The sequence below is a fragment of the Atractosteus spatula genome, chromosome 15, assembly GCF_055471065.1.
Source record: "Atractosteus spatula isolate fAtrSpa1 chromosome 15, fAtrSpa1.hap1, whole genome shotgun sequence".
Classification (NCBI taxonomy): Eukaryota; Metazoa; Chordata; class Actinopteri; order Semionotiformes; family Lepisosteidae; genus Atractosteus; species Atractosteus spatula.
The window spans coordinates 14,791,427-14,810,232 of NC_142720.1; the positions used below are offsets into that span (position 1 = coordinate 14,791,427).

The 18,806-nt window shown below is 36.1% G+C and overlaps 1 protein-coding gene across 1 annotated transcript in view; it reads right to left on the bottom strand.

Annotated features, from left to right (window-relative positions):
- Positions 1–9,860, bottom strand: part of slc35f3b (solute carrier family 35 member F3b) — a 41,532-nt gene extending 31,672 nt beyond the window's left edge. Inside the window, exons 1-2 of the mRNA XM_088934065.1 lie at positions 9,766–9,860; positions 8,432–8,661 (exon numbers count right to left, since the gene is read on the bottom strand). Coding sequence (XP_088790191.1) covers positions 8,432–8,661; positions 9,766–9,860 — 325 coding nt within the window. The remainder of the gene's footprint in view (positions 1–8,431; positions 8,662–9,765) is intronic.
- Positions 9,861–18,806: the final 8,946 nt, after the last annotated feature.

The window sequence follows — 18,806 nt, forward strand, 5'->3', positions numbered from 1 at the left end:
TGAAACTGAATTTGGATTCAGGGCTCATAGAAGCATAATGTCAGCATCTTTACATTTCTAATTTTGTATGACTTTTTCAGTCATTTTGTTTTCTTTTCATTCATGACCAGCTGTAGCCAACCAAAATGTAGAAGACAAGAGAAAATCCTTCAGTGGGGTGGTCCTATGTGGTGGTGAATGTGGGAGGGGGAAAGTTGTTGTTTAGAATTGTGGTATTAAACCAACTTAATTTAATACATTGACCTCTCATGACATCTCAGGCAGCATAATATTACAGTATTATACTCTAGTCTATTAAGCTCTGTCGTGTGTTATAACAGAGAGCAAAATAAGAGAGCAGTGTACCAACTCTACTGAGTTCTAATTTGACCTAGTTTCTGGCAGAAGATAACTGGGGAATGGATTATGAAGAAGAGCTGAAGTGAGAAAAAACTGCTATATACTATAAGTATAACTGCTTATACATCACAATGGAAACCAGAAACATTCTAGACAATATAGCAATATAGACAATATAACAATATAGACAAATTCTATTGTTAGACATGTGAAGAAGTAATTGTGGAACCTGATAGTAATGACATCAAATCACCCAAATTCACAGACTGAGCTAATGGAAGTGGCTCAGGTATATTCCTTCTGTCAAATTCTTTACCTTAAGAGCAAACCCACCTGGCTAGTCACAACCCAATTTTGCCTTTGCTGTGCTAATATTATATGCCTACAGGCACAGCATTTGCTTAGTTTTCAAACACCTTACACCTAATTCACAGTCCATTCTCAGGAGAATCGGGGAATATGTAAAGCCCACCATACTCATTCTGATAAAAGAGAAATAGGGGAAGGGCACACACAATATGTTAGAAAAAAATAAGGGTAGAGGATGAACTCAGAAAAGCCAAAGCCAACAGAGAGAGGGCATCTAAACAACAGAACATCAGATTGGCTCCTAAGGAGAGGAGACCATTTGGCCTATCATGCTCCTTTTGTTCTGTTTCAGTCGCTTAACCAATATTGGTCATCCTGGAAACAGTCCCCACCGCCACCTTGGACTGGACCAGCCTCAGTTATAGTGCAAGCAAAGCCATTGTTCTACTGGTAATAAACACCTCTGGTAGTACTGGAAAAAAAAACTAACCGCAGCCAGTGGTTATACTGGGAACAACTGTCCACCACTCACACAGGGATGGTACAGTATAGCTCTCATATTAGTACTATATGCTATATCCCTGGTCTCAGACAGGAGCTGTACTAGCTCATGTTGCTAAGCCACAGATAGATATGGAGCAGATAACTGATGAAGTCAGATCAGTAGTCTCACCGCTGTGGGATACATGTGAGTGTGAAACACAGAGATGAATGCAGGCTGTTAAAACATATCACTGTCTAGAGACTCCTTGAACTTCATTACTAAGCCATAGTGAGGTCTAGTCCATAAGAAAGCCCAGTCTTCAAAAGCCATTTATTTTTTTCATCAGGTTGTATTTATCAACTATAAAAAAGCCTCAAATATACCTCTCCAGGCTTATATGGAAAGGGGTCCCTGTTTTGCTGTACCAAACTTTACAATCATTCTATTCTCTGTCATCTCTGTTAGTCTCTCTATCCAGAAGCAAAATATCAGTCTTAGGCAGAATTATTTACTTCTCTTATTAATATGCAGTTAGTTTGTTCTTTGGCTTTTATATAACTCCCTTCTAACCTTGTTTTGATTTTTTTCTTTTGATTATTGTTTTAAAATCTCTCTTCACATATATAAATTTATTCCTCATCACGAAATCACAAAACTTGAAAAAAGGTTGAAAACAGTCAAGCGTTCAACGCAGCATGAAATCAATTATTTACCCCCACTTCATCGCAGTGAGAAAAGGCAGGTTTTATAAATTTCAGAAACAAATGCAGAAACAGAGTAGCATTGTTTTTTTCAGACAGTAGTCTCTTGAGATAACAAATCCTTGTCATATTTGCCAATGCTGTGGTTTGTGTGACCTTAACTGGGCTTACACAGACGCTTGCTGTAGACTCAGTCCTTGCTTCAGACGGGCCCTGCTGTGCTTTTCAGATGTCAAGTGGGAAAGTAAAGTAATGCTCTTCTAAACAGGAGCAAGATGCACCTTTATAAGGGGGCTCTGAGCTGTACTCTAAAACACAACAGTTGTGTGCCAAGGCCATCAATAATAATAATTACATTATCATTGCCATTTATCCAGGTTGTACACAATGTTCTGTTTTAAAACCTGAACTGCTGTGTGGAACAAAGGGAACATTCTATTACAAGTTGATAATAGTTTGCATTTTCCTCCAGAGGCTTACAGTATGTGAAATATGTTCATTGTATATTCACAGACAAATATACAAATAGTTCATACATACAATGTATGTAAATAGAAATACATTATGTATACTTGATCTCTATATATAATGCATTCATGTGCTTGTATAAAATTCATTTGAAGTAGGATTTGTGATGGTACTTTCAGCAGAAAAATAGATGTCTGTGGAGTTAGACCATGTTTTATTGTATGATACTACATTTGTGTCTTTTGACGAACTTTTAATGGTGACAAATCTGGAACAAACCATGGCTCTGGGACTCTCAGTATTATTTAAGGACCATGACACTTTGGACAACAAGTGAACATAATGTTCCTTCCCCTTACAATACTTAACAAGTGCGGGGGGGGTACAAGTGTGATTTTAGCCCAACGTCATCTATCTGTCCCATTGTGATTTACCTCATTTAGGGGAACTTTTTAATACAAAAGCTCAGATCACCCGACTGTCTTCTCTCCCCTTTGCTTGAAAGTGAAAGTGAATTAGGCAGTAGATTCAGTCACAAGGTTATCAGATCTCCTTAGTAATTAATTAAAAAATAACACAACACAGTTTAAGGCCGCATTAACTTTAAAAAGAAACATCTCGGTTAGATATTATTATTTCTTTGCCTGTGGGAAGCATGGTGGCACATAGTGGTCTTCTGTAATTTTAAATATTTTTTTGAATTAAACAACATATTAATTTTTATCATATAAAGCTTTGCAAATGTATTTTTCCATAACATTATTTTTTGCATTTAAAATAAACTGAAAGGCATTAAATACACAATAAATGTATTTGGTCCTGATATTCATTTATTGTTAATGCTGCAGTATATGTAAAGTGATTATATACAATTATCTACAATGGAGATTAACGAAATTTTCAAAGCCTCCTTCTTTAACCAAGGGTGAATGTCCTGATGAAATGTTGTGTATACTGCAATGTTAACAAGTTGCTAGTCAATGAATTATTTTACAGTGTAGAAAGAGTGTGCACAGTTACTTTTTTATATAAGAAAATGTTATGGTTGAATGCATGGTGGCACAGTGGTTAGCATTGCTGGCTCAAAGTGTTGGGGCCCTGGGTTCAGTTTTGGACCTGTTGTGTCTATGTATCTGCATAGAGTTTGTATGTTCTCCCCATTTGCATGTGGGTTTCCTCTGGGTGCTTCAGTTACCTCCCACAGTCCAAAGACATACTGGTAGGCTAATTGGCTTTTGGGAAAATTGACCCTAGGTGTGAGTATGTGCGTGTCTGTGTTTGTATCTTCCCGAAGATGGACTGGCATCATCTCAGGGGTGTGTCCTGACATGCACCCATTGCTTGCAGGAATATGTTCCAGCTCCCAGTGACCCTGAATTGGAAGAATTAGTTAGAAAAATGCATGGATGAATTGAAAATGGCCTCTTTATATTGCCTGTTGCTATAAAGAAAATTGAATTATCTTCTATGCTTTCCATGCAGGGTGCTTATGATAAAACTTATTATAAGGAAAGTGTGGACATTATTTTTCATAAAAATCACTTTTAAAGAACACCCCCAAATAATTAAAACAGCATGTTTTTGTCCCTGGGACACTTCTGCAAAAAGCAGCATATTTTAAGATTTGATGTGGGAAAACTTTCAAAGATGCTTACAAATTTCAGAAAACTGGAGTACCCGTCTGAACTGCTGTATGTCTGGCACATACATTGAAACAAACCTGTCTTCCCACATGATTGACACTATATATACTACTCTTTTGGACACTATACAATATATTTGCATTTTATAAGTGTCATTTTAGTACAAGTACAATGCCACAGAGCAGGACTGAAAGCACTAGTCTTAAGGTTGTCTCCCAAGCTTGTGTGATGTGTCTGGATTTCTGGACTACATTTCATGACCAGTTCTATTACATCTGTGTAACTCAGGAACAGAGGGAGATACAGTGTCACATGAAGGGAAAATGCATATATTATTTACAATGCTGCCTTATAGAACTGATCTGACATTGAGATTTCCATTGCAGCTGGATAAATAATGGGGAATTGTTTAATATTTACCCTGGCACTCTTTATAGGTCTGTGGCGAATACAGTATGTGTGCTGCATTAGAATACCTCCAGAGAAGAGAACAAGGAATTCTCGTCTTCATTTGAAAGAGAAAAGGAAAGGAATTATTTGCACTTCTGAAATACTGTAATACCAGTAACACAAGTATATTCTACAGCAGCAGAGGTTCTGATATCCATCATATTCACTGCTTAATATGAACACGTCCTTGGTTCGTGTTGCTGGTGCTGTGAAATCTTTGTGATTGAGATGGTGAAGACAAGAATATGATAGAATTTGGTCAAGGGCACAAACTATTCTGCACACTCAGACCTTGCTGGCTTGGTCACAAAGTCAAGGCAGGGGAACAAAGATTCCTGATAGATATTAAATGAATGTTTGTGTTTACAAATATTGACAATCTAACATACAGTAATCCATTTATTTTAAGTGCAGATGTTTTGTGCACATTAAAAACACAGATTAAATCATGGGACAAAAATATCTGTTGCTCTTAGAGCTCAACAACGCAATCAGTTAAAACTTTTTTATCATTAAGATTTTTTTTTTTGGAGTCTGGTTGAAATGCAATCACTTGGATGTGATTAATGAAACACTTTTATACCTTTGCCAAAAAAGCAAGCCACAGTCTTATGGAAAACAGTGGAATTAGTGGTGTAAATGGTTTGAAGACGTGAGATCCCATGATGGAATTGTATATTCTCAGTAGAATCTGAGGTGAATACACCACTGCCAGCACTGGTAAGGTTGCCTGAACCACATGCTAAAGGGAAAATTGCAGCTTTACAATTTAGACAATATAAAATGTAGAGTTTGTCACTCAGTATAAGCAAAACCTATTACTGTGTCAGGTTTTCCTATTAATTGCAAATGTTTGAGAATTTGTATTATTTATTTTTCTTACTGGCGAGTCTGTTGGAGTATTTAGTAACCATGGGTCCACGCCTAAGTTTCTGTTCGGCTGAAAAATGTAGTCATTGTTTTTGTTATTTTTTTCCATTTCAACTTTTAAGAATAACGTGGAAAAAAATCTGACTCAATAAAACAAAATGTAAGAGCTTGCCTTCTACCTATTCACTTGTCATGGTAATTACTGGAGCTCAGTTCTTACTACCAGCAGTTTTTACCATCTATGCCTGAAAATATTACAGTGCTTAGATTCCCAAATTACTGTGAAAGCTAAACAAAATAACACATTTTACTGTCCATGCCTGTTACGAATAAAGTCCTCTGTCTGAAAAAAAGGAATTTAAATTATTTTTAATGGCTCAGAACCATTACAGATATTTCTGTTTTTCAGCTGGTATTAAAAAAGAACACATAACATTCTCTCTGGTGGATTTAATTGTAGAGTGCTAACGCAATGTGTCAAAACAAATTGGAGGCTCTTGTGCAAACTGGTTATTACATTACCACAGATGAGTATATAATACACAAGCTGTAACTTGCAATGAATTGTACCATCTGTTCAACTTCACAAAAATTACAGGGGGGGAATTAATTGAGATTTTTATTAGATGCATGAAATTTAGTTTTTATCAATTTAAGGAGGAATATCACTACAATGCCAATAGATTCTCCTCATGGTCCATGCAGTTCATTTGAGAATTTTTAATGTACAAGAAGGGTTTAAAACTTTCCCTTCCACTCTACTTTATTTACAGATTTATTTTTTAAGCATGGATACCTGTATATTGCCAGAAAATATGATCAAAACAGAAACTTGTCTCAATACTATCTGTACATCGTAGGTAAAAACCATTGCCACATCACAGAAAGTAATATTTCATTTCATATTTTAACACACATCACTTTTGACTTTTTCTGCATGTCATGATTGCCATGGTTCTTCTCTTCTAACTGTTTACTGTGATGTACAGTATCTTGGTCAAAGACCAGTTCAACTAAGCAAGAAAAAACATGGACATTAGTGCTAAACAAAATATTCTAATCACATCTCTTGAAGCCCACATGTGAGTCACTGCCATTGGTTTGCACTCCTGAGCAGCTGAAGCACAGAGACCAAACCTTCTGACACAACAGGTCTTATAATGCAAGACAAGATACAGAACTTGGGGTGACTGCCAATGGCATTCATGTATCACACACCTGGATCTTAATTTCTCAGGGGGTGACAGCCTCATATTTCCTTTTTACTTGGAAAGCTCCATTTGGGTGAGGTTGTGTGTCGTTTCTGATATATCAACATGCAGCATTTTAATCACTTGTGTATTTAATATGTAGATTTCTCTGAATCATTCCTTTCTTTTGATTATTGAAAAGGTTTTAAAATGCTTGATTTTCCACAATTTTAGTAGTGGTTCAAATATGTACTCTAACATGATTTATTAGACAACACACATACACTCCCTAGCTGAAGAGAGGAGGACTAATTTAGCTGCTGTCAAACATGTGAAACAAAATGTGCAACATGTTTTAGTGGAGATGATGGTTCATTTGCGCATACAAATATACAAGTCATCTTTGAGTCAGAGAAAAGAAAAACCATCAATTTCTTCCCAGTCTCAGCACTCATTATTTCTTTTCATTAATAGGAAATAGAAAGTAACTGTTCAGAAAAAATATATGATATGGATATGATATGGAAGTAACACATTGATTTATCAAGGCACCATGCAACATACAAGATGTATAGCTTTCCTGGGAAAATGAGAATATATTACACTGCCACATTGCTTAAACATTTTCCTCATCCATGCCAGCTTTCTATTAAAATATATCACAATGTTGCAGCTTTACAATAGAGCAGAGACATTTACGTGTTCAGATATGCAATAACATTATTGAATTAAGGGAATGCCAAGCCTGAAAATGAGCAATATTGTTTTCTATCCAAGCCTCTCAGTACACAGTAAACTTTTGAAAGGTATAGTACTGTATCTGTAAAAAAGCACTGGAAACAAATCACTTGAAGGCTCTGAAAGCGATGTTGGTGAGACACAATAACGGAAGACCCAGGTCTCTACATCCAAAATTCAATTCCCCTATAGCTCAGAAATCTGAGACAAAAATGGCTTAAAAGTCATCTGTGTAGGTCAATATCATCATTCAGCAGAAACATAAAGAACTTTCAATCACAAAATAAATTGCATGGATAGATATTTAATTCAATCTCTCCACCGCTATTCATGTCTGCATTGATGGAAGATATTTATTCTCCACTGTTCTTTTTTCTTTCTGTGTCATGGGGGAGATGCATGCATGTGTAGCAAGGTCTGGGACAAAATGTTCCCCCCCAAGATAGTCTACAGAGAATGGGGGGTATGATCCCACAATGAAACAACTTCTTTACAAATCAAATGGCATCTTGTTTGAAATCAAATGTGTTCGTTTTACATCTTCTTTCATCCTGTGTCGAGTTACATTTCAGTGGAGTAGAGAGAATACAATTAATACAGATTGGGAGTTAATGGTATATCCCCACAAAGACAGACAAACATTTGAAGAAGATCACCTTTAACACAGTAACCCACTGAACAGCCCGTTAAGAAAACAGCCTGATTAGAACCCGTTTTACAAAGCAAGTAATTTAATTTTATGTCCAATTAGGAGTTTAACCAAAGCATTTATTTGATTCAGTTTTGTTCTTTATAGCCTTGACAAACAATACACCAGCAGCAACACAGTTGTAAAAGTCTGCAATAAACAATTGAATAAACCACTTAAGTATTTTTTGTTTGTTTTAGTGTCTTTTTATTAAAGGTAGTAAAGCTCAGCTGGACGATTGAGAAATAAACAGAAACAGTGTGAAGTGCTGTCCTAAAACAGACACTAAAGCAGGCTCATTTGATCGTTTAAAACATAATTCTTAAAATTCCAAGAGTCATAAAGCTTTTTCAGTGGGGCATATATAATTAAGTAAAACATGTAATTGATGATGTATCAAGGGATTAACTTGCTCTAATACACAAGGGCAGAAATATTACAATTTTATGTGGACTTTAACGCTCGCTGGTAATTGAATTCTGAATCGGGTTTGATAACGACTGTAGCAATCAATCAATCAGCCTTATTTAACGAATTAATCGGGGTCTTACTGTTATAAATCGCGCTCCAGGGCTGGTATCCATAGTATCCTGTGATCCTCAGAATCCTCTCTTCGATGGAAGTTAGCCCAATAGACGCACTATTTATGTCCTCCACCGACCTGGACGACTTCAGATCCTCTTTGATCGATTCATCTACGACAAGGTACTTCAGCTGCCGTAGCTGGGGGCTGATGTCTGACAGCCTCCTCGGGCTCACATCTGGCGATCTCCGCATCCCGCTAGAACAGCAGAGCAAAGGGTTACCGGAGCAGAGAACCAGCTGCAGGTACCGTAAGAAGCACAGCTCTGCCCAGCTATAGAGACCTAACTGCACATTTTCGATGGCACCGTTAAGTGGAAGCTTTTCAAACCCTCGCCGTTATAAAAATAAGAAATTATGTTCCTTGTTACACAGGGTACTTCTGGGACAGTTACAGAACTCCGTTTTCACTGACACTGCATGCAAAAGGAATAATAACGTTTAAAGTCGTTCACACTTACACTAGGGCTGCTGAATGGGTTCCTTTGTTGCGGAACTCCCCGATCCCCATATGAAGAGATATATTCCAACAGTAGATTCAAGAAATTAATATACAATAAAGCGACACAAGGTGTTTGAAAAGAGTACTTGCAACAAAATAGGACGATCCATTGGGTTGTGAACGTAAAGGCTCTCCCTTTCCTGAGACCACGAAAAGCCAAGTGATGTCTTGTCACGTTACACTGCTTTAATCACATTCACCGCCACTGGGAGGCATTCTCTTTGAAAATCTCAAATTGAGTGAGATTAATTTCTGTCATTATTATGACGGTCACAGTACTAAAATCATATACAACAAGCTAATATTATTATTTGTTTTCTGAAATTCTGTTTATCCCTGCATAAAATGTACGTAGCGTTTATGGTGTAGATGTGTCTAATTGAATGCATCAGTTCTAAATTCGAGACTATCCGTTTTTCCAACCTTGTGACGCTATAAAGAAAAGATGTTTTATACACATTTAAAAACACTATCAGATACACGTGGTATTTAGTAACTTTAATGGATCCAACTCTTCTTTTAAAGAATACCGGCTACAGTTCTGTATACGCATTTTTTTTTAAAGAATATGTATACTATATCATGAAAGACCCTAATCACACTATCTCGTGTATGAAAATATTCTACAATCTAAAACTTAAGGGATAAAATGCACTTCGTTAGAAAAGGTCATATTTCCCTAAAATATCAGCCACATTTGCCCTTCATTTAATAAAAAGGATGAAAATATTTTAAGCAAAAAATATCATTATATAGCTAGGAATATTAAACGACTGTCAGGATAGATTTTCTTTGTCTTACTTCGGCATCAAAGTGGAGAATCCCAGCTGGCATCGGCAGTGCTGGCTGGAGCACAGACTCTTTTCCACACCGTCTGCTTGGGCATCGCCATACATATGGACGTTAACAAGTTACTGTTCCCTCAGAAACCCCTCAAGATCACTAGTTCTCCCTCACAGAGCATCATCTATTTCAATAAAGCTAAACAAATGCGTTTGGCAACCCATCGGGTATACTTTGGGGCTTCTGTAATTCTTTCAATTACGCCGTCTGCCGGGCAAACGAGATATCCAGCAGATCCAACAGCAGTACATAAACTCGTGAAAAGATACCTGAAAAGGGAGTGTTTAGACGAGGTTTAATTTTCTTTCTTCGGTCTTTACGAAAATTAGACATAAATAATGCTACTAAAATGTATCACTCAAAGAATCATTTCTTGCATCTATAGAAAAAGAACAATACAAATGAGGTTTTAAACAGTGAAAGGTATGCTTTAACTGCTCCATTTTTATGTGAATCTAGAGCTCTCTTTTAATTAATCTTAATTAAAAGGAGTAAAATGATTTCATTTTAGTCTTATTCCCATATAAGCAAGTGGACACAGGGAAACCAATTAAGGCTTCTAAAATACAAATCTATCTAAAAAATCTTCATTAGTCTACATTGAAAAGATGAAGGGGGTGGAGTCTACTCTTCTAATCCTGTTTTATTAAGTTTCTTATGATAATGCAAAATAGTTCAACAAACCACTAGCATCCCAAGCAGTATTGCTTAGAATGTACTACATCACACTGGAGAAAGCCCAAATCATAAGCACTCTTGGCAGGGTCGGACTGAAGATGGTCCATGTCAAAAAACATATTTTCTTAACTAGGATTAACAGATTTGTTTTGTAAAATTGAACATATACTAAGACTGCAAGAAATGGAGATTATACAAAACATTCGGGGGGATGACAACAGCCAAGTTCAATCAGCCTCAGCTGTCAATAATTCATAATCATTCCTGCCGTCATTTGCTCGTGTAAACATTACAAATACTGTACGTGATCCCGTTCTCCCCCTCGCATATATCTTCTGCATCCCTCCTCCACCCCATCTCCACCACTGCAGCTGGCTCTTGGTCACTCCCTCACTCAGCATGGGGGTTCAAGCCTCTTTGTCCTATAGCCAGAAAGTAAGTCCTCAGCCAGGCGGGTTAAACTAGATTCATTATGACTAAAATACTCAATAACCCTTTCAATATTCTTAATTCTTTGTTATTCCCAGTGAAGTAATATTAGTAAACCATATCATATGTCATTAGTGGACTTTCAAAACAAAAGCTTGGAAGAGGTCAATCCCCAATCTCACCCACTTCAGCCTGCCTTCATATAATTATCGCTCTTCTTACCTACTCGTTTGCACATTTCATTTTCACACCCCTCCCTCCACCCTAGCTTCATCTTTGCTGCAGGTCCCTGTGTTTTCTTTCATTGAAAGGTAGGAGAGGTCAGACTAGCCCATCCTCACGAACAGGTTGTCATTCTCCTCAGTCCAGTGAGTTACTCAATAAAGCTCACTATTCAAATCACGCCTCTTCTTCGCCATAATTAAGTATTGACTACTGAAACTATTGAAATGAATATTGTGCTGTGCTTCTGGAACTTAATAAGGAAGGAGTACAGCACCTCGCAGGAGACATTACCAGGAGGTACACATATAGAAATATCACTTTATTTCAAGGTATATCAACAAACTGTACAGCATCACAAAAATCTGATAAATATTTAAAACATGCCATATGATATTAGAGGCAGTTATCTTTTACAGTAAAGTAATTATACTCTTTGTAGAAGCTTCAAAAACAAGTTCTACAGTGAAATGCCAGGGGACTCAGAGTAATTCACAGCCTGAAATTGAAGATTTATAATTTTTGGTGCGAGAATAATGCCTTCAGGTTATTTGCTCGTTGCAAGTTAGCTGCCCAGAAGAATGAGATGGGCTGAGGTAAATCAACAACCCTGGTTGCATCTCTTGGGGGTGGTCAATTCCTTGAACTCATTCAGAGAAAGCAGCTGGATTGCTTACTTTGGGAAAATCAATGTCAGGTGGATTAAAACGTAATGACGAGAATAACAATGACCTGGGAAACTGTACCTTGATTAATGCATTATTCTAGCAGCCCTATTCACGCCTTACTTACATCATACTGTATATAATAAGTTGGTTATTATTTTTTCCTACAAAGCAGATAATGAAGAGAGCACTGCATCACATCTGTCACGAGATGCCTTATAAAACATGGCTAAGCACTATTCAAATAGGTTCCTTTCATAAAGCTAGTGTTGCTGATTCTATTAGCACAGAATGATTAAGCACAATCATTTATATTCATTTATTGACAATGGACAATCACCCTTTTAAAGACCTTTTTATAATTCTGTAGAGATTCTATGTTATGTTAGAGTTGCACTCTTTGTAAGAATTGTATACATTGATATAAAGATTATTTTCTTAAAAAAATATCTTAGGACAGTTGGGGAAAACTGGAGCAACCAGAATAAACCCACAAAAACACAGGGAGAACTAAAGCTACCATGCAGATAGCTCCCTAGGTCTAGAATTGAACCTAAGACCTCAGCATTTGAAGGCAGCAATGTAGCCACTGCACCACCATGTCACCTGGTGTGAGAATCATATTCTTTAAAGATTGATGAAAAGAAAGCCCTCAACAAATGAACACAAACTGTTCACAGGAATATTAAAGCAGGAAGCAGCTTTGTGACAAATGATGCATCATTTCAGTAGGATCCTTTCTCGTGCTTGATTTTTAATACGAAGGGGAGTGATGTAAAACTCTCTGTATTGTTTAATCAAGCATGCTGTTGATATTTTGCGTTTCTATGAAAAAATCAAATCATTACCAGATGTGTGACCAATGGCCTTTTTCACAGTGTAATCATAGTAGTGGAATTTATACACTGAGCTATTTATAACCTCATCCTGCTGTCTTATATAACATACCTGTCACTAAGTGAAACACTGAGCTATTTGTAGTCCAATGTTATATATTTTGAATGAGCTTCACACTTTACTACTAATTAATTCTGTTACAGTAGATCATGTTTTACAAATAGGTAATACCCAAACCTTGGTGATTCAGCAGAATGACTTCATTGTTTTCAACAGAGACGGGAAAAGGTGTCAAAGGTGATGTCATGGTCCACCAGGGAAATATTGTAAAGAACATTCTCTGGGCTCTATCACCACCACAACCTTTTTTAATTTTCACTTCAATGAGAGGCCTTTGAAGACTTGTGTGTTTTATTGTGACTATTTTAGGAGAAAACTTTGTGTCCCTTTCAAAGTGATGGCTGATTGCGCATTCATGATTAAACTAGCAGTATTCCTGAAAAAGCTTTTAGAATTTAAAACGACTAAAATAGCTTGTAACATGTTGTTGTTTGTAAAATGAAAAATGTTACAACTTTACTCAATCTGAATATGCTATTTTGAAATCTGAAGTTAGTGACTTCAGACACTTACAAGAACAATTTGGCATAGAAGACAATACTTACAAATCCTGTCCTTACGTATCGTGTGTCAACTGCACTGCTACTCATGTGCATTCAAGTGTTATACCAAGAATACCAGGTTGAAAATATATATATATTAAAGAACAGGCTGTCTTGTGGTATTTTATGTTGCATTCTTCCTTGTCACAGCGACTGTTTATTCCTCATAATGCAATTCATGACATTTTTCAGAAACGTGTATTATTATCATCGATGGGAAGTCTCCACCAGTCTGCTCTGTGGATTTAGCACAGCTCTCAGTGTAAGTCAGTAATAAAGTGGATATCATGTTTATTAACTGAGCATAACCTGCTAGCTTCTAATAAGACAGACACAGATTTATGATTTATTTTAAAACCTTTTATTTATTACTCCAAAAACATTAAAGGGTAGGACCCCAGATGATATCATACTGAATGCTATTTAGCAGACATCAGGTCTAAAGCATCTGCCATTAGATGTGCAATTACAATGTCATAAATTCACCAAAAAGATGACCAGAAGTCTCAGCCCTTTCTTTTTCAGTCGTCTTTCTGTTATTTTTTCATCTTTCCTTAAAAATCACAACATCCAGACTTTCAGAAGTCCTCACTTAGCCTCCACTCCCAGTTCTCCACAGCAGTCCTCACAGCACTTAATCACTAAAACATATTTTTTCTCCTATTAGCCTTTCTGTCCCACTGGTGCAAATTAATTGGAGAGGAACAGACCAGCAAGTAAGAGGAAGGAGTGACTAGGAGGTGCAAAAATTATTGTGCCTGTTATTCTAAGTCATTTCAGGATTTGCTTCGTGAAACATTTAAAATCATAATGACACTCAGTGATTTTGCAGTGAAAGGGAGAGTGATGCTATTTATTTTATTTTTGTACTTTCAGCCACCTGACTCTGAGGTCTGATTGCTGTTTATTGTCTGAAGATTCCCTTGAGTGCCTTGATGACTTGGCCAATGAAACAACACTCTTATTACACAAACATGCTTTAGTCACCAGCAGAGATTTAAGGAACAGAAAAAAGGTGAGAGCTGGGCTGGTAAAGATTATACCACGTGCCATGTTGATTTAAAATCTGAAAGTAATTAAAGTTGCTCGATAGAAGGCTGAAAGCCCAGGGCCTGAATCACTGTAAAACTCTGTAAAGAAATATATAAAGAAAGATTTCTTCTCTTGCATTAGCTTTCTATTAAAAACTGAGTTATGAGTGATCTAAAATTTTTGCCAAGCTCTTCTACAAATATCAAAACATCAGTAAGGTATTTTATCAACTAAATCAAGTGGTTGCAAGAAACAATATAGGAGCTATGAACCAGGGTACCGGATCATGTGCTCATCAGCTGTTATCTGAATATATTGAAAAATAAATGGAAAGTTGCAAAAATAATGTTTTCTTTCTTTCTGAAAGTAATATTTTTTGTGATGTTCATGTATATTGGTGGTCATCAAATGGTAGAAAATGGCTGACAAAGTGCCATGACCCAACTTTTCTAAATATCATTTGTTCTACTACTGACCTCTAATTACTACAGGTCTACAAACAGATACTGAAAGTCTATGTGTCTGATGTTTTTTTCTGAGACCTCAAATTTGATTTGTTTTAAAGGATCCAGCATGTCATGTGATATTCCAGACATAATGAAAAATACGTAAAGCACTAAAAATGCTCAAGCGTATTTGGGTTATCAAGCCTGAGGGACATACGACAATTATCTAAGTTACAGCCATAATCTCAAACAGTGGAAATTGAGTTGCTCTGGTACAATATTTGCTTCATTGAGAGCAAAAATAAAATTAAGGTGTTTCTCATCATTCATTGCATTTCTCTGTTACTGTATTAATTGTCTCTCAAGCTGACATATCAGCATTCTTAGGCACTACACATTGAAAAGCTAGATAGACAGGTCCCTGACAATCAGAGCTTTGGGCACGACAAGCCATATTCCCTAGACTCCAATTAGAATAACCCTTCAGTAAAATGATTTATATACTAACTTTTAATACACACAACAATAGAAAAATGTTTGTGGGCAGTTAAAATATTTCAATATTTTCAAAGCATTATGTAATCAAAATGATCAATTATGAAGAATTTCAAATCCCAAGCCACTTGAATATTCAGTAGAGGTATGAAAAACAAATACTTCAAACCTTAGCAAAGAGGTACTGTATGCCAATTTTATGGGGAATTAAAATGTTATTCTGTGGTATACAGTACATGAGTTATGAGTTCCACATCAATTTGTTTGAATAATCAAGATCAAATTAACCTATCTGTTTGAAAAACGAATATCTCATAATTTAGCTGCACTGAAGAAACAAAAAATATTTTTAACTTCAACACTTTTAAGAATTTCAGTATTGTTGGGGATTTTGTACATAATATTGCTGGGTATATTTTACTACAGCATAAAGAGTTCTGTACTAGGCAAAGTTTCTAAATCTTGGTAAATCTTTGAAATAAAAGATATGCAATGGCTTGGTTTTGTGCAAAATCAGAGCTCTGAAAGCTTTTAATATGCACTCCAATACATTGCATCCGACATTAATTTTACTAATTAATACATACGGCAGTGCCATATGCTCTTTTCATGTCCTGTTTTTTCTGAAAAATGAAGCAAGATTTAGATATGTGGTGTCAGATGGGGTCTCATCTGTGAAAGCAATATAGATTGATGTAAATTTTTCACCAAATCATATATCTCTTACTATAAGAATCTAAAGAACATTCTGTTTTTGTACTGCTAAGGGAGAAAGCAAAGTTTTATTAAAAGGTGAATTTTAAGGCTTCTATTTTTGGGATATTTCTCCTGATATCAAGAAATGGACTAGCAAGCTGATCACCATGGGCATCTCTGTGAAGATTCTCAAGCTTTATGTAATTGCTGTGCATTATGTTTAACTAAGATAGACCACAATGAAGACAACTGATTTGGGTTGGATGTTCCTAGAACACTATTCTTAGCGTATGGCATGATTTTCCAACAAAAGACCTTCCACCTTTCTCAGACAATCGCCTTGTCTGTTTTTCCTGTTCATCTTAAGCAAGTAAAAAGCATCAAAGTTGCCTCTCTCTATGCTTCCTAACGACTGTTCTCGCTGCAGGCTATTTTGAGCATTGTTAAATGGGTCAGGATGACATACCAATTAATATTTGATTTTTGCTTCCTTTTGAAGGAAAAAAAAGCTTCAGTTTATCTATGATAGTGTCTGTAAGTGGCAAGCACATTCATTAGCAGAATCAGTATTAACAATTTATTTTTAAATTAAATGTTTTGTATTATGTTGTTGTTTTTTTTACTTGTTTTTAAATGTTTTATGATATTAACAAAACAAATACAATGCCCTGTCTTATCATTAGAAAATACAACTGCAGTGACTTAAAATATCTTGCACATTTTGTGTTTTCCCGATGTGAGATACCTTCTTGTTGGTTTTTAAAATTATCTTCTTAATTGCCTTTCAATTTAGCAATGCAGTCTGCAATACTGGGGCCATATTGTAATTGGCCAAAATGCACAAATTATGCAGGCTGATTACTTCACATTTTTAAATCATTAAGTGCCTGTTGCTCTTGATTTTGTGAGTAACAGCTTCATTTGCATATTTTATCCAGGGTTAATGGAAGCCAGAATAACTTCACTTTCAAATACACTTAAAAGTTTGTGGCTTATCAGTCAAAAAAAAACCCTAATCAACATTGCAAAAACAAAACACAGTCTGAACACCAGAAAATAGGCCAGGAACCCTGTCAAGTAGAATGAGAGAAATGACATGATTTGGGAAGCCACAGTACTATAACAGGTACTACATTTCTCTCCTCCCTGGATTAGCAATGCATTGTGCATCCTGCTGCTCTTTTCTGGAAGGGCTGTTAGTTCATCACTGCGGAGGAGCTCTGGTCTCCATGGTGCTCAAGCTAATCTGATGTTGTGAGTGATGATTGGACATCAACGTTGAATTATGTTTTTAATATTCGGTTGAAACAATATCAAACACCCTGAAAGATGTTTTCGAAAGACTTACTATCTTTGCGTGGAATATTCCTGTATTTCCACAAAATTGGAAAAGAAACAGTACTATTGTAATCATGCCAATTGCTTAAATCAAACTGAAAACATTTTATTGACATCACCAAATTTTGAGTAATGAAGGTTAAAACCACCTTGTATATAGAGCCTTCACGTTCTGATTATCTGATTCTGATAAAGTGAACATTCTTGCCTTTTCTGTACTTAGGATACAATGTGATTTGGTATCTGTATTATGGTGAGATAGAAATTTCTTCAGAATTCCTACAAAGTATTTTGCATGCACCAGATAGTCTCCCTTCTGCCATCACATAAAATACATGCCTGCTTTTGCAGTTAATTATTTAGATTTTTTTTCTGAAAGCTGTTTTTGGCTCAATATGTGAATGTGCTTTCCAAAGCCGTACAACAGAGACATGCTCTTTATGCAGTCTAGAAGCAGCTACTGTATAACATGGTAATATTATAGTCATTAGTTTTCTTTCATTACAGTTTGCGGCGTTCACCACGGTTTCTCTTAATTTCACTGTGACGTTCCATACCAGATACTTTAGTTTAATGTTAAAAACCGAAAGGACATGTCATAACATTACAGATTCCTTATATATACAGTGTAATTTTTTAATCTGAAGCATACATTGGTTGAAAAGCTACCTAGCCTAACCTTTTTCAGTAGCATTTATTTTGTTTTCACTGACTCCTCTTTTAAAATGAAATTTTAACTGTGCTTTTTTGAGACAATGCATAATGTTGCCCAGGATTTTTTCTTACAGACAGTGGCTCTAGGCTGCAAACATGAATGTGGATAAACAGTAGAAATACATTACTGGGAATTTGACAAATAACCATAGAAACAGGTTTACAGTCTTGTTGAATACACAGTTCTGAATTTCTTACAGCAAATGGCTCAGCATTCCCTATTTTAGTTTTTTCTCTCACCATACCACTATTTTTCTCTTAAGTAATGGACAACAGCTCTGCCATTCTAACCTATACTTCCAAGTATACAGGTACAGGCAGTCCGCCAGGTTAATTTTAAATGTGATGCAACAAGAAAAAACTAAAATCCACGTTATTCTGCAGGAAAAGCTAATGAACGGAGAAATAACAGGGTAAAGTGACCTTCTGATTCTGGTCAGGGATCTGGATAAATGAAAACCAAAGCTGGTTTAACTATAAAGAGTTCCCCAATGTTGAAGAGACAATTTTTGTTTTTATCAAATATAAGCTTAAAAAAACACATTCCCCATAGATTTCCAATAACAACAAATCAAAGTGAAGAGATGACAAGTAAAAAGGCATGCCATGCACGCTAAACAAAAACTGTTTTTACTCTTCTGGAACGACCAAATGAGTGACACAAATTGTTAGGAGCTGTCAGTCACCATGCTTTGTATGGATATTCAGCTTTTAGAATCCACTATTTTATAAAAAATAAATAGTTGCATGTCAATAAAGATAAAGGAGTAAGTTTAACAGAATCC